The sequence below is a fragment of the Xenopus tropicalis genome, chromosome 9 (genome assembly GCF_000004195.4).
Source record: "Xenopus tropicalis strain Nigerian chromosome 9, UCB_Xtro_10.0, whole genome shotgun sequence".
In the NCBI taxonomy this organism is placed as follows: Eukaryota; Metazoa; Chordata; class Amphibia; order Anura; family Pipidae; genus Xenopus; species Xenopus tropicalis.
The window spans coordinates 6,797,397-6,814,543 of NC_030685.2; the positions used below are offsets into that span (position 1 = coordinate 6,797,397).

Genomic DNA, 17,147 nt, shown 5'->3' on the forward strand with positions numbered 1-17,147 from the left:
GCCTGCTTGCTCTAGTCTCTGCCTGGTCCCTGTTAAGCATGCATACAAGCCAACCAATCACAGTCCTGTCTGACTACTCCCTAGTCCTGTCTGACTCCCTCCCTGCTCTGGCACTTTGAGCTTGGGGCGAGACTTTAGCTGAATCCTTAGTGTGTGACTTTTCTTTCCACCTTGTAATGATTCCAAATACTGAGCTGTGTAACAAATATAAGTTACAAAGGTTGGAAACAGAGGCAGAAGCTGTGACAAAAGCTTCAGTGATGAAGCTGAAGCTTGATGAAAGCGGAGGAGCTGTGTTCCCATTAGGGAAGAGCTGCCGGCTTATTTTTTTGTCAGGGGCTTTGCACATGCTCCTTCTGCCTAATCATGCTTCACTTCCTTTGCCCCTGCCATTAGGCGGGCGGGAGGTATTTTTCTTTTATACTTTCCAGCCGCCAGCTGGAGCCTTGCCAAGGCGATTAATGGCAGTGCACCCGTACACTTCTGCACCCTTTTTGTGTTTGATTTGTGCACCCTGGATAGGTGTCATAGTCCTCTGGGCTTGACCCTAGGCCAAGACTTGGTGGTTTTCAGCAAAGGTGGATCTGCCCGCACATGCTGTTCATTGGCAAAAGCCTTGGACACATGAGCATCGGAGCCCATACCTTCAGGTAGGACTCACAGGCGATGACTCAACATCGATGGAATTCAGAATGTGTATTGATTAGAAGAAGCTGCAATTACCTTTTAAACCAATATTTTGGTTGATGGAGATATGGTAATATTTGGAAATCTGTTGTAAACAAGTTGCTAAATCTAAATACTAAGCTAAACCCTGTATAGGGTAGGGTGTATATGATATCCTGTAATACAATGTGTATAATAGGGCAGCACTAGTTTATATTTACCTGTACCCATGATACACCTGTGTCTCTGTGCCAATGGGATCATTTGGCCAGTATCATTTATGGATTCATTTTTAGATTCCACCTAGTTCTCTATGGAGGTTGAAGAAAAAAATGATATACACAAGAGAGTTGACCAATGAGAATGCTAACTAGGTTCTCAGCACTATATCAGCCATTTTGATATTATCTTACATATAGAGATAATTATGTCATTTTCCCGTCATTATATGGCACAGGAATCAGACATGGGGATAAAGGGACAGACTTGTTCAGTGCTGGGAAACTGTGCTTAATGCTCCCAACTCCAATTGCAGGAACAGAGAACAGGGAGCCAGATTTATACAGATGTTGGAAACATGAATCCCCTACTAGGCATGTATTCCTTAATGAACCAAGAGTCGCCGGCCAATTGCACACACAGGTACAAGGACACACATCATGATGACAATGGGCTAAACCAGTCTACTTACCAGCTGTCTGTTGTGTGGCCGCTACTACTTTGTGTGGATGAGAAAGCGTTGTAAATGCTGCAAGGACTAAGTAATTTTTACCCATATATACTGTACTCGGTGGGAGGGGTTTGGTAGCCAAATGGCTTTCACAAAAAAGAACTTGTTAAAAGTCAACTCATTGAACATAAAAAAGGGAACCTGTCTGTATGGAAAGGAAGACAGTTCACACTTAACTAAGCAATGTAAAAAATTAATTCCTACTCCATTGAGTTATTGATGATGATCCTTAAAGTGCACAAATCTATGAAAAATTGCTTCCCCCAAACACACTCTGGTTTGCATTAATATGCAAAATAATTATCCAATGAGAGTCTCAGTTGTATAAATCTGGCTCCCTGTTTTTTGTTCCTGCAATTGGAGTTGGGAGCATTAAGCACAGTTTCCCAGCACTGAACAAGTCTGTCCCTTTATCCCCATGTCTGATTCCTCTGTCATATAAAGAAGCCAAATTAGTACAGTAATCTCTTTATGTAAGATAACAGCAAGATATCTGTCAAAGCTTTCAAAGCATTGGGGGTTAACATTTGCATTAGTCTGTTCATTTGCATTTGCAATTAAGAGTTTAGTCAGTAGAATTGTTTTTGGTGAATTGTTTACCATGTGTAATTAAAGGGCATCCATCTGTTGATCAGCTGGGATTTCAATTGGAGGATTATTTTGCATATTAATTGGCCCTGGAGGGCTGGGGCTCACACACATGCACATAATGAGCAAACTGGGGCACTAAGTATCAGGGTCGGACTGGGCCGCCGGGACACCGGGAAAAATCCCGGTGGGCCCCGGCCCTAGTGGGCCCCAGCGGCCCAGTCCGACCTTTGCCGGCGCTCCCCCTACTGACTGTTCCTCGGGGAGGACGTCAGGCGGGGGGGTTAGGGGGCCCCTGGGGGGGGGGGTTGGGGGACGCGGCTGGGGCACCTGCAGGGCCCCTGGGGCGGGAGCCCCGGTGGGCCCTGCACCCCACAGTCCGACCCTGCATGTTAGTGTCACAACATGGCCACCCACACTGGGAACCCCTCCAGTTGTTGGGGGCATAGTGCCCGTTAGCAGCATGGGCTCTATGTTGGCTATATTAACCAGCACTTTCATTGGGGTATATACTATTCCACTGATAGGAATTTCTCATAATTGCTATCATGCTTCTTTTGCCAGTAATTAGTAGGAAATCATAATTAATGCAGGGATTTGAGGTGTGTTCTTAAATGAGAACTACAGTCTAACAAAGTAGAAGGGTAAAAATGCCACACATTAATTCCTGGCAATGTCATTCGGTGGCTACTAAAGCAAATAAATTGATGTCTTGTATAAAAGGATGAAACATAATTGTGCCTCTTTATAGGTCCCTGGTAAGGCCTCACCGTGAGTATGGGGGGCAGTAACAGTGAGTATGGGGGGCAGTTTTGGGCTCCAGTCCTTAAGAAGGATATTAATGAGCTGGAGAGAGTGCAGAGACTGCATCTCAACTGGTAAAGCGGATGGAAGGGTTAAACTATGAGGTTAGACTGTCGAGGTTGGGGTTGTTTTCACTGGAAAAGAGGCATTTGCGAGGGGAAATGATTACTCTGTACAAGTAGATAGGGATGTTCTTTTTTTCCCATAAAAACGATCAACGCACCAGAGGCCCCCCCTTTAGATTAGAGGAACGGAGCTTCCATTTCAAGCAGCATAGGGGGTTCCTCACGGTGAGGGCAGTGAGGTTGGGGAATGCCCTGCCGGGGGATGTTGGGTAGGGGGTTCCTCACGGTGAGGGTAGTGAGGTTGGGGAATGCCCTGCCGGGGGATGTTGGGTAGGGGGTTCCTCACGGTGAGGGCAGTGAGGGGGTTGGGGAATGCCCTGCCGGGGGATGTTGGGTAGGGGGTTCCTCACGGTGAGGGTAGTGAGGTTGGGGAATGCCCTGCCGGGGGATGTTGGGTAGGGGGTTCCTCACGGTGAGGGCAGTGAGGGGGTTGGGGAATGCCCTGCCGGGGGATGTTGGGTAGGGGGTTCCTCACGGTAAGGGCAGTGAGGGGGTTGGGGAATGCCCTGCCGGGGGATGTTGGGTAGGGGGTTCCTCACGGTGAGGGCAGTGAGGGGGTTGGGGAATGCCCTGCCGGGGGATGTTGGGTAGGGGGTTCCTCACGGTGAGGGCAGTGAGGGGGTTGGGGAATGCCCTGCCGGGGGATGTTGGGTAGGGGGTTCCTCACGGTGAGGGCAGTGAGGTTGGGGAATGCCCTGCCGGGGGATGTTGGGTAGGGGGTTCCTCACGGTGAGGGCAGTGAGGTTGTGGAATGCCCTTCCTAGTGATGGGGTAATGGCAGATTCTGTTAATGCCTATAAGAGGGGCCTGGATGAGTTTTTGAACAAGCAGAATACCCAAGGCTATTGTGATACTAATATCTACAGTTAGTATTAGTGGTTGTATATATAGTTTATGTATGTGTTGGTATATATTGGTAAGTATAGGTTGTGTGTGCTGGGTATACTTGGAAGGGTTGAACTTGATGGACTTTTACAACCCTATGTAACTATGTAACTCTGTAACTATGTAATTAGGTTTTCGGGTTCTGCACCCAGGCAACCGCAGCCCTTTAGCAGGGAAGATCTGTGCCTCAGAATATGCCCCCAGTACATGCTCTGGGCTTCTGTCACTTACATGAGCTTAGGGCAAAGTCCTGGAGTGGGTCGGGTAACTGTGGGTTGCAGGTATAGATACGTGTTGGTGGGTTGTGGGGCTGTGGGTCGGGTTCCGGGTCTTATTCATGTTTCTTATCTCATAATATATTACCTATATTATCTATATTTTACTCCTTTAAACTTTATTTAAACATTTTTTCAGCACTTGCTATTTAATGGTGGTCACGGATTGCATCGTGGATAAGGCAGTTGTAGGTTAGCTAGCAGATCAAAATGAGTAAAAATGTTGTGGGTCAGGGTCGTGGGTCCGCACAGGGACCCGCTCACAATATATTGCATATATACATTATAAAAATCAGAATTTAATAATCAACCCTGTTGCATCACCTGTTGTATGACATTGTATTAAAATTTTAAACAGGTAGGTGCTTCACACGGGATGATCAGGCTAAATCTAGAGGGACATCTAAATTAATCAAGAATTTAGTTTAGTAGATACAGAATTTCCCAAAACAAGGATCTTACCTGTGTTAGCGTGTAGACAAGAGACCAGAGTCAAAGCCTCTTCCGCGCCCCCCATGATGTCACCCTCTGCCCCCTGCCTGGCTAAGAAAGCTGGTAGAGGTGGCAACCCTAACTGTGCTGTTCAACCAAACTGCCCAGCTCAGTTGTTGCTGGACTACAAATCCCAGAATAATGTAACATATAATGAAGGGTGAGGCATGCTGGGAGCTGTAGTCCAGCAACATCAGGGCTGTATTCTTAAAGCAATATTGCACAATAAAACTTTCCCAGCTCTCTAGGGCCCGCATTGGCAGCATTGAAATGCAAAAGAATCCTCCAATGAGAATCCCAGCTGATCTGTATAAATCTGGCTCCCTGTTCTCTGTTCCTGCAATTGGAGTTGGGAGCATTAAGCACAGTTTCCCAGCACTGAACAAGTCTGTCCCTTTATCCCTATGTCTGATTCCTGTGCCATATAATGACGGGAAAATGACATCATTACCTCTATATGTAATGTACCAGCAACATGCCTGACACAGTGCTGGGAATCAGCATTCTTATTGGAGGATTCATTTGCATTTATAATGACGTTTTTGATCATTAGAATTATCATTGATGAATTTTCCTGCATCTCTAATTACATTTTCCCACAACTTCCATAGAAATCTAGGGGGTGCAGTGGGACAGTGTTACAAACCCTTTAAAGGGAATATATAATGAAAAATAAGGTTTAACACGGGTATAAGATCCCTTATCTGGAAACCTGTTATCCAGAAAGCTCTGAATTATGGGAAGACAATCTCCCATTAAATCATTTCCTATTTGTATGTAATAATGAAACAGTACCTTGTACTTGATCCTACCTGAGATGCATATTGAGGACAACAAATTTCTATTGGGTTTATTCAATGTTTAATTGATGTTTATGGACTTGGGGGCAGATTTACTAATACTCTAAAATTTCTGAGCTTAAGGCATGCTGGGAGCTGTAGTCCAGCAACATCAGGGTTATATTCTTAAAGCAATATTGCACAATAAAACTTTTCCCCCAAATCTTCGGCGTCTGCTTTGAAAAACTGGGGGGTACAGTGGGAAAGCCTTATTGCTGGGTTTTACAACCCCTTTAAACTAGCTGTTATATATTTCTATCCAATACATGTTGAGTATTAATCTGCACCACCCTGAATTTGTTGAAATGATTGCATCTTTTTTAGGAGCACCCTGTGCTTTTCATTGGCTGCCCACAGCTGCTATTTTGCTGTGAAAACCACATGAGAAAGAAAAGTATCGGCGTGAAAATGTAAAGTTCTAAGGTGTCCATCTGCAAGCATTTAACACCATTCAAGGGCTTCTTTATTTTATACTTGAGGTGCTGTGACCCCCACTGGCTGCACATAACCAAATAATGATCGTACAATGTCTGTATGTGAGCAACTATCCCACTATTAATAAATTGAGGGGATAAAATACAAAATATTAAAGATTTTGGCTAAAACCTAAATAGTCTTTACTCGACAGTCAACTGTGATTATAGAGAGCAGTACAGGTATAGAACCCGATATCCAAGGGTATTCCGGATAACGGTTTTTTCTGTAATTTGGATCTTCATACCTTATGTCTACAAAAAAAATCACTTATACATTAGTTAAACCCAATAGAATTGTTTTGCCCCCAATAAGGGGTAATTATATCTTAGTTGGGATCAAGTACAGGTACTGTTTTATTATTACAGAGAAAAGGGAATCATTTAACCATTAAATAAACCCAATAGGGCTGTTCTGCCCCCAATAAGGGGTAATTATATCTTAGTTGGGATCAAGTACAGGTACTGTTTTATTATTAAAGAGAAAAGGGAATCATTTAACCATTAAATTAACCCAATAGGGCTGTTCTGCCCCAATAAGGGGTAATTATATCTTAGTTGGGATCAAGTACAGGTACTGTTTTATTATTACAGAGAAAAGGGAATAATTTAACCATTAAATAAACCCAATAGGGCTGTTCTGCCCCAATAAGGGGTAATTATATCTTAGTTGGGATCAAGTACAGGTACTGTTTTATTATTACAGAGAAAAGGGAATCATTTAACCATGAAATAAACCCAATAGGGCTGTTCTGCCCCAATAAGGGGTAATTATATCTTAGTTGGGATCAAGTACATGTACTGTTTTATTATTACAGAGAAAAGGGAATCATTTAACCATGAAATAAACCCAATAGGGCTGTTCTGCCCCCAATAAGGGGTAATTATATCTTAGTTGGGATCAAGTACAGGTATTGTTTTATTATTACAGAGAAAAGGGAATCATTTAACCATTAAATAAACTCAATAGGGCTGTTCTGCCCCAATAAGGGGTAATTATATCTTAGTTGGGATCAAGTACAGGTACTGTTTTACTAGCAAAGAGAAAAAGAAAATCAATTTTAAAAATCTAAAGTATGTTATTAAAATGGAGTCTATGGGAGATGGGCTTTCCATAATTGTGAGCTTTCTGGATAATGGGTTTCCGGATAATGGATCCCATACCTGTACAAGAGTAGGGTTGGAAACTTTTTTGTAAAATAGATTTTCTTCCTATGTTTTTATGTTTTTTCCTATTAATAACATTGGCATCAAACATCAGTTTTACTGGCCAGGCTGGTAAAAGACCAGGCAGATTGCAGCACTAGTCAAGAGAACAACTAGGCATAATTAGTGCATTATCAGAGAGCGTAAAGTACAGTGTTCTGTGAGGTAACCAGTTAGTATGAACAGCAAATGACAGAGTGAAGGAATGTGTCCAGTGAGGTAACCAATAAGTACTAACATAGCAAATGAGATAGTGAGGGAAAGTGCCCTGTGGGGTAACCAATAAGTACTAACATAGCAAATGAGATAGTGAGGGAAAGTGCCCTGTGGGGTAACCAATAAGTACTAACATAGCAAATGAGATAGTGAGGGAAAGTGCCCTGTGGGGTAACCAATAAGTACTAACATAGCAAATGAGATAGTGAGGGAAAGTGCCCTGTGGGGTAACCAATAAGTACAAACATAGCAAATGAGATAGTGAGGGAAAGTGCCCTGTGGGGTAACCAATAAGTACTAACATAGCAAATGAGATAGTGAGGGAAAGTGTCCTGTGGGGTAACCAATAAGTACAAACATAGCAAATGAGATAGTGAGGGAAAGTGTCCTGTGGGGTAACCAATAAGTACAAACATAGCAAATGAGATAGTGAGGGAAAGTGTCCTGTGGGGTAACCAATAAGTACAAACATAGCAAATGAGATAGTGAGGGAAAGTGTCCTGTGGGGTAACCAATAAGTACAAACATAGCAAATGACATAGTGAGGGAAAGTGTCCTGTGGGGTAACCAATAAGTACAAACATAGCAAATGAGATAGTGAGGGAAAGTGTCCTGTGGGGTAACCAGGAAGTACTAACATAGCAAATGAGATAGTGAGGGAAAGTGTCCTGTGGGGTAACCAATAAGTACAAACATAGCAAATGAGATAGTGAGGGAATGTGTCCTGTGGGGTAACCAATAAGTACTAACATAGCAAATGAGATAGTGAGGGAAAGTGTCCTGTGGGGTAACCAGGAAGTACTAACAGAGCAAATGAGATAGTGAGGGAAAGTGCCCTGTGGGGTAACCAGGAAGTACTAACAGAGCAAATGAGAGAGTAGAGGAGATTGCCCTTTGAGGTAACCAGGTAATACTTACATAAATTAGAGTGAGGGACAGTTTCCTCAGAGGTAACCAGGAAATAGTAAGTAAGAATGAGACAGATAAGTCATTGTATTTAGAATAAAGACTATATAAATTGTCAGCTCATAGATGTTTTGTTTGAGTATGGAGTGCTGTTTGCTATTTATATTATTACTGGCGCCTACACACCAATATTACAGCTAAAAATACATTTGTTGGTTCAATAATAAAATGTTAAATTCTTGACAGTAAAAAATTTCTATCTAAGTATTAGACTTGTTAACTTTACCCTGACTAGTAGATAGCTTTAGATATAAATGCATTCAATAGTACAGACTTTTTACATTGAATATATTTTATTTAGCTTTCAATACTTTAAAGAATACATTATCTTAAGAAACAGGGAGTAATCCCAAATATCATGATAATGTCACGTCAACAGAAGAAGCCTAAGCATTGCCATATTGCTTGCGAGGGAGCATTGCGATAATAGCCGCTGAAGTAAACTCGCTGATTGCATTTTTATAGTCTATTGCATTTTATACCTTATTCTATTTAGACAGTCTCCTACCTGGTAGGGTCTCAATTTGGGTCCAGGCAGCAGAGAGCACCCTGATGAGCCCAACCATTTGGTTTAAATTTCCCTCCATTCTCATTACCCTTCCCAGAGGCACAATTAGACCTCTATTCAATCAGTATCTTTATTAGAAACCCACCTACAATATAATCTACAAGCATGATATTAGTGGCCATCCATGATTGCCACAACTCTGAGGGACACAAAAATCTTAATTTTGTTGCTGAAAAAAATTAGATTTTATTTTTCCCCACCATTTATTATGAGCCAAAACTCCAACAAATGCGGAAGGAAAAAGATGCCATCTAAAACAGTGGTTCTCGACCCTTTAATACAGTTCCTCATGTTGTGGTGACCCCCAACCATAAAATTATTGCTAAGACCATTGGAAATATGTTTTCTGATGGTCTTAGGCGACCCCTGTGAAATGGTCGTTCGACCCCCAAAGCGGTCCCAACCCACAGGTTGAGAACCGCTGATCTAAAAGCCGTCGAGATCAAATGGAAGATCTTTCTTTGCTTCCTGGTCTTATGAGATTTTCTATTATCTATAATATACTAAATTAGTGCCCCCTTAAACTTAAATAGCATGCAGTTAATTTGTGGACGGGGATTCAAATGAAGGCTATGGATTTTGTTTAGGTGGCACAGGGCTATAATCTTGACAGTAAAGCCCCTGAAGATGAGGAACACAATTTGCTGTAATTGTATAGGTGATACTTCCGTGGCCGAGGTAACACGTATCTTCTAAAATACCTGATTTCAGTAACTTGTTACATCTCCCAAGGAATCTATCAGAAAATATTATATTCCTATCCCACACCTCTATGGTATACATTTTTGATTGACTGAGTTGAACAAGATCAAACTCAAACTCACTATTCCAAATGGGGTTGTTATTGTTCCAGACTGTAGGTGTCCGGACCTCTTTGCCATCGTACATGAATATGGCATAGCCATCTGCTGCTGAAAGGAATTCACCAGGCAACCATTGTGCTCTTTGGATTTTCAGTGAAACTTTGGCCATTCCTTGGTTTGTCGGGCAGCAGTCTGAATTCATGTATTTGGTTAAAGGGCAAGTGCAGGAGCAGTCAGGTCCCTGACTTGGGGGGGAATATCTTGGGCAGAAGCACTTCTTAGTGAGGGCATTTTCCTTAATATACTCACTAACTGCAATTCTGAGATTTTCTTTTTTAGGCCCATTGACTCTCACTAGTTCGTGTATGGGCTCTACAGAATAAGTCAGCACATCTGGATCAGTTTTAAGGCTCTTCATCCATTCTTCAAATTCCCGAGACCCCTTTCCTCCCTCAGTGTTAAGAAGATCAAAAGTGACTTTTCCTCCCTTCACCTGTAAACAGTAAGATAATTTCATTAGTACACGACAAAACAAATATAAAGCAAAAGTTCCTGGGCTCTACAATCCAGCATTGTTTTTAATATGTGTAAAGGTCCCCATACACGGGCCGATTGTAGCTGCCAATATCGGTCCCTTGTACCAATTCAGCAGCCTATCAGCCCGTGTAGGGGCAGAAACGAGGGGCCTGCCCGACCGATATCTGGCCTGAAATTGGCCAGATATCAATCGGCCAGGTTAGAAAATTCAGTCGGATCTGGGACCGCATCAGCTCGTTGATGCGGTCCTCGAACCAACTGCCCCATTGCCGCCAATATTTATAATTCGATCGTTTGGCCCCAGAGCGATCTCGCCAAGCGAGCGAATCTCAACGTGTATGGGGACCTTAACTTAAGGGTTGAACTAACAATGCATTAAAGAATAGGGATGCACCAAATCCAGTATCTAGGTCAAGATTTAGTCAAGTAGCATCCTATTCACTTCAAAAGCCAAGCCATATGGTTATAGCACTGGATGAACAAAGGCAGGGTCGGACTGGGGGGTGCAGGGCCCACCAAGGCTATTGCCACAGAATCCCCAGCACCCCCCAATGGGCCCCCACTGTGGCCTTCACACCCCACCACCCGTTCAACCCCTGCCCTACAGGGATCAGGTCTGGGCCACCGGGCCCCAGTGGTCCAGTCCAACCCTGACCGAAGGTGACAAAATTCCTGCTATGAAGACTTATTAAATTACTATGCTCTTATGTAGTAATAAAGGCAAGGTGGAATTAAGGTTTGCTTTGTGCACAGACACATCTGCTTATACAACTGTGCCCCTCTACACAATCTCCTACCCACAAACATTGCACTCAATCGACAGCAATGGACACACATTGTTATATACACAAACAAGCCCAGACCAGCAGTATCAACACTTGAATAAGCAAAAAAACAGAAGAGTAAAATAATGCAGGAAAAAATACAAAGTCAGTGGAACAAGAAGAACAGATGAAAGCCACAAGTGAGAGCACAGAAGAGAGGAGAAAGTGGAGAGATATCAGAATACATAAGAACATTTAATTATTCTACAGAAAGGGCAATGAGAAGAAATGAAATATGTGGGTGAACATTACAATTACAGTGAAATGTAAACCTTTCTTAATATGTTCGTCTTTCAACATTTGGTAATAATTTCTCTCACCTCCCAGATCCTTTCATTGAAGGTTGAATGAAAGTTGTCTCCACGCTTGGAGGTTTTTGCAATTTCTTTGCATCTTCTGAATTCACTGCTGATGGAAGGGCTGATTATTGGGAAACCTGCTGAGATCTTTGCCTCAACACCTAGACAGTCCTTCACTGCATCCAATGTCATGCCTTCCATGGCCACTTGGCAGGTCCTGAGAGCAGTCACCTCGGAGACTTTGCCTCCTACCATGGCCTGCACAATGTAATGGGTTCCATACTTAGCTATCAGCTTCCTGTACTCTTCCTTGTTATACTTATAGTTGTTAGGGAGTTGCTGCAGGGACTTAGTAAAATCCTCGGTGAGTGGGGGCTCGAAAGATAGACGGAATCTACATATGAAAAAAACACGATATGCAATAAATAATTTATGTTGTATCCTTTATCAAGTGATATTCAGTAATGACAATTCATCCTCATAATTGATCTGTACCAGATTATGAAACCCATTAATGTCGGAGGAATTTAGCACATCAAACCTAGTCTTATTTCTATCTACGCTTTGCAAATGGGACAATTTAGGCCATGCCTTGACCTACAATTTGTGCCCACAACTCCCCTAATCCACCCAAAACGTAACCCACTTTCTGTTCGTTACATAATGGGCTATCTTTCTGTAATTTGGATCTCCATAACTGAAGTCTACTTGACTTGAGCATTCATAAAAGTGCCCCAGTGTTAACTGCCATTAGAAATGTATTTGTCTCCCCTGCAGAGAGTTATGTTCTTCTCAACAGAAGGCAAAATCAATCCATCTGAGCTGACTTTTACAGCTTATACATAGTTTTGGTCCTTCTAGGTATAAAATGCTGCAAACCCCTGAGCATGTTATGGAGACACTTAATGGAGACATATAGCATAAACAAAAAACCCTCTATCCTGTAGGCAATTATGATTATATGGTGCTATGGACTAAACATTAATCCTATCTGTAAAAATGGCCCCTTTATTGGAGCTCTCTATAGATCCTCTCAGGTCCCTGTCTGGGTTTCAAATGAGGGGTGGGCGTGTCCTAATGGTCCCTGCCAGAAGCACAGTAGGAGGGGAGTAGCCAATAACAGCCCTGCAGTCACACAAGCACAGACAGGCTTCAGTCCCCTATCGGGTCAGCCTAGCTGCTGATTGGTTCCTATCCTACAGTGCCGCTGCCTCCACTGCACAGCCTAGGAAAGGAGGCAGCAGGAAGTGAGACAGATGGGCGGGGCTAGTCAGGTTTTGGTGGAATTTCTCAATAAATCATTCTGAAACACAACTTTATAAAGCACAATCCCTCTATGTTTAGAGGAGTATATTGCATTGGTACATTCTTAGTTTTCACATGATATGTCTCCTTTAAATGCAATAAGTTTGGCCAAAATAAAATAATAAATAAACACACCGATTCCAAATAGATAGATTTATATAGTACAGGTATAGGACCCATTATCCAGAATGCTCGGGACCAAGGGTATTCCGGATAAGGGGTCTTTCCGTAATTTGGATCTCAACACCTTAAGTCTACTAAAAAATCAATAAAACATTAATTAAACCCAATAGGGCTGTTCTGCATCCAATAAGGATTATTTATATCTTAGTTGGGATCAATTCCAAGGTATCGTTTTATTTCTACATAGAAAAAGGAAATCAGTTTTACAATTCTGAATTATTTGATTATAATGGAGTCTATGGGAGACGGGCTTTCCGTAATTCGGAGCTTTCTGGATAACGGGTTTCCGGATAAGGGGTCCGATACCTGTAATAGTCTATTATTAAACATTGGCATATTCTTTTTATCATCTACAAGTTTTTTTTTTTTTATTAAACTCAGGTTGGAAAGGGACCAGCAAACCTCCAGGCCAATAGGTCAAACACATAGGGGCACATTTAGTAAAACTCTAATTATCCTCATTTTCTTCTTGTTAAAAATTGGAATAAACTGGTTTCCACCAATGTCTGAATAACTGAAAAAGCACTTTTTCGAGATGTCATACAAAAACCAGTGTCAAAATATTCAAAAAACCTCTATCCTCTATCTAAACGGAACTAACACGTGTGGGAAAACATCATAGAAAAGTAGTGACTTTTTCAACTTTTTTTAGTTGTAGGCGGGACATCTGCACTGACTTCTACAGGATCTACAAGTTTAAAATGGAGTATTTTAACATTTTTGGAGCTGTCACAGTTTTGTCGCATATTAAATCTCAGAAAAGTCGCAACTTTTTTTTTTCGGCAACTTTGACCGCTAAAAAATCCGAATTGGACAATAAAATAAAACTTCAACTATAAGTAAGTGGCACTAAATCCAACCGTAAAGCTGTCCCACTGCGCCCCCTAGTTCTCTATAGAAGTTGATGAAAAACATAATTACAAACGGAAACCAATTCACCAATGAGAATTCTACTGACCCAAAACTTAATTATAGATGCAAGAGAAGTGACCAATGAGAATGCTGATTCCCAGCACTGTGTCAGGCCCCTTGCTGGTACCTTACATATAGAGATAATGATGTCATTTTCCCGTCATTATATGGCACAGGAATCAGACATGGGGATAAAGGGACAGACTTGTTCAGTGCTGGGAAACTGTGTTTAATGCTCCCAACTCCAATTGCAGGAACAGAGAACAGGGAGCCAGATTTATACAGATCAGCTGGGATTCTCATTGGAGGATTCTTTTGCATATTAATGCTGCCAATGCGGGCCCTAGAGAGCTGGGAAAGTTTTATTGTGCAATATTGCTTTAAGAATACAGCCCTGATGTTGCTGGACTACAGCTCCCAGCATGCCTCACCCTTCATTATATGTTACATTATTCTGGGATTTGTAGCCCAGCAACAGCTGAGTAACGTTTGGTTGAGCAGCGCTGTGCAGCAGGGTTTAGTGTCCCTTTAAAAAAGCCTGGATAATGCATATTATTTTTTTTAAAAAACAGATAATTATTTGTAAAATGTTTTAGGGCACTGTTTCTTGGTGCTACTGTTCTTTTTAAATATTGAGACTTTCCCTGCTAATGGTTATATTGGATCTGTTTGATTTATTACCTGTAGAAGGCACAGCTGAGCTCGTGGGAGAGGAAGCTGTATTGGTCAGTAATGGTTTTGCTCTGGGCAAACTCAGCCAACTTTGAGTGAGACCCAGCCAGGGCTGTATGCACTGTCACAGTTTTGATTGGTATATCTAAACCCACTTTCCAGTCATTCTGAACATTAGAAGCTTCTTTGTTAGCCAAAGACACCTTGGAATTCATTAAGCTACTTTCAATGTTTCTGGTGCAAGCGGCCTGAGGTGTCCAGTCCACCATGGATATTGGCAGTTTCTCCAAGATTTTTTTATTGTATGGGTTCTCACACAAGGTGCATGTTTTGTTGGCCATTTGATATATCTGCATGTCAAGGAGAAAGGCGCCAGTCTTCTTCATGGTCACAATGTCTAGGCCTTGTCCCAGTAATGTGTGACCGGGCACAAAGGAGGCTTTCTTGCATTCCTCAGGACTACCAGGTTTGCAGGCATATTTAAATGGGTCTAGATTGGTGGGAGATGACTTGGGCAAGGCAATGAGGAGAGTGAAGAGAATGAGCATGTTTAGTTTCATGGACGATCACCTACAAAATAAAAGCACAGAATAGAGTAAAAAAAATTAGGGGGTCTAAGGCTAATGGCAAACAGGACCAATAGACTATGGGAAAATGCAAGCACGTGCGTGATTGGTTGGGTGATTGTGCCTAGCACATTTTTTTCTGTAATTTGTTTTCCAATTGTCTATTTTCTTTAAAAAAAAGTGTTAAGCGCTCCAGCTTTTAGGAGGTGAATTAACCAAAAAAAACATTTCTGCAAAAACCCTACTAGTCCCACCCATCTGTGTCGCTTCCTGCTGCTTACTTCCTGTGTCACTCAGAACACTGCACTGTAGGATAGGAACCAATCAGCAGCTAGAAGGGAACTGAAGCCTGTCTTTGCTTGTGTGACTGCAGGTCTGTGATTGGCTCTCCCCCTCCTACTGTGCTTTTGGCAGGACACTCCCACCCCTCATTTGAAACACAGACAGGGACATGAAAGGATCTAGAGGGAGCACCAATAAAGGGGCCATTTTTAAAGATTATGATCATTTTTAGCCCACCATATATTATTCATAACTGCTTACAACATTTTTAGTTATGCTATATGTCTCCTTTAAAGGGATTGTAAACCCAACCATAATGTTGACCCACTATGCCCCCAAGTTTTACTAAAGTAGTTGAAAATGTAATTACAGATGCAAGAAAATTCATCAATGAGAATTCTACTGACCAAAGACTTCATTATAAATGCAAAGGCATTGACCAATGAGAATGCTGATTCCCAGCACTGTGTCAGGCCCCTTGCTGGTACCTTACATATAGAGATAATTATGTCATTTTCCCCTCATTATATGGCACAGGAATCAGACATGGGGATAAAGGACAGACTTGTTCAGTGCTGGGAAACTGTGCTTAATGCTCCCAACTCCAATTGCAGGAACAGAGAACAGGGAGCCGGATTTATACAGATCAGCTGGGATTCTCATTGGAGGATTATTCTGGATATTAATTGGCCCTGGAGGGCTGGGGCACATAATGAGCAAACTGGGGCACTAAGTACCATTTGCATGTTAGTGACACAACATGGCCGCCCACACTGGGAGCCCCTCCTGTTGCTGGGGGCATAGTGCCCGTTAGGAGCATTTTTTGCACAAAATGGTAGTGTTTCCCCCAACCAGAGTGTGGGCTCTATTAACCTGCACTTCCACTGGGGTAAACAATTTTCCTCTGATAGGTGCCCTTTAAAGCTAAGGTAGTCCTGATCTCTAACACCCCACCAAGTCACCAATGCAAGTTAAGAGGTGGACAAGCTCCTTTCTGGCATCAAGCAAATAGTTCCAGGTAAATCTGAGCTTCTGCACATCTAATGGTAACTATTATGAATGCTTGTTTAACCTACCGACCTAATTCAGCCCCTAAATATTTCAAAAATTGCAATAATTAACACTTGAAGTTAGTTTGATTTTTAAAACGAACGCAACACATGCATCCTATTGTTCAACCAAAGTATTCACTGTAAGAAAAATAATAAATTGTTCTTTTTTTTTCTAACTGGACATGTTTTCATACAAACTGTTATTTGATCGTCGAGGTGCCGCTTAATGTGACACCCATGCTCCGTCTCACAGAGAGGGACCACGATACTACCTGACCTGAACTGTCTTATGAAGTCAACATGAACAATGCAAGGCCTTTAGAGTGTTCAAGCTAAACTTTACTACCTGAAAAGCCCCATTGGGAGCCAATTTATTATTGTTCAAGCCTTCGGGCTTGAGTAATTATCAAGTAAACCCTACATGAGTTTAAAAAGCCGCAGAAGTTTTCTTTTGTTCCAAAAACCCGTTTGGGGAAAATTGCTAAGCTTTTTTGTCACGAAACCCATTATGAGTTTGGAAACTTATACAGGGTTTTGTTGAAAATTGCCTGAGGGCTCAAACAGTAATGAACAGGCCCCAATGGGGAAGATCAAAGTGTGAAATTAGAGTTCATCACAGTTAAAATCTCTGACTCTCTATTCATTCATTTGGGTTTTTTAGAGTCACAGTTATCAATGTGTGAAAGTTCACCATTTGATAAATACACCTCCAAAAATTCCATAGGAATGAACAGAGAGTCTGGAAATTATACTGTGGCGAGCTTTAATTTCCAACGTTGATAAATCTGCCCCAAAGTCGTCTCAGGCACAAGGAACCAGCCCTAATGATGGTGGTGGGCTAAACCATTGTACTTACCTGCTGTCTGTAGGATAGTCGCT

General features: G+C 42.0%; 1 protein-coding gene across 1 annotated transcript; it reads right to left on the minus strand.

Moving 5' to 3' along the window:
• Positions 1-9,298: 9,298 nt before the first annotated feature.
• Positions 9,299-17,147, minus strand: LOC101732506 (perforin-1). The gene is made up of 4 exons (XM_031893503.1): positions 17,125-17,147; positions 14,378-14,938; positions 11,318-11,690; positions 9,299-10,129 (listed from the first exon to the last, which is right to left on the minus strand). Exons 2-4 carry the CDS (start codon positions 14,926-14,928, stop codon positions 9,404-9,406), a joined length of 1,650 nt encoding a protein of 549 aa, XP_031749363.1. The 5' UTR covers positions 14,929-14,938; positions 17,125-17,147; the 3' UTR covers positions 9,299-9,403.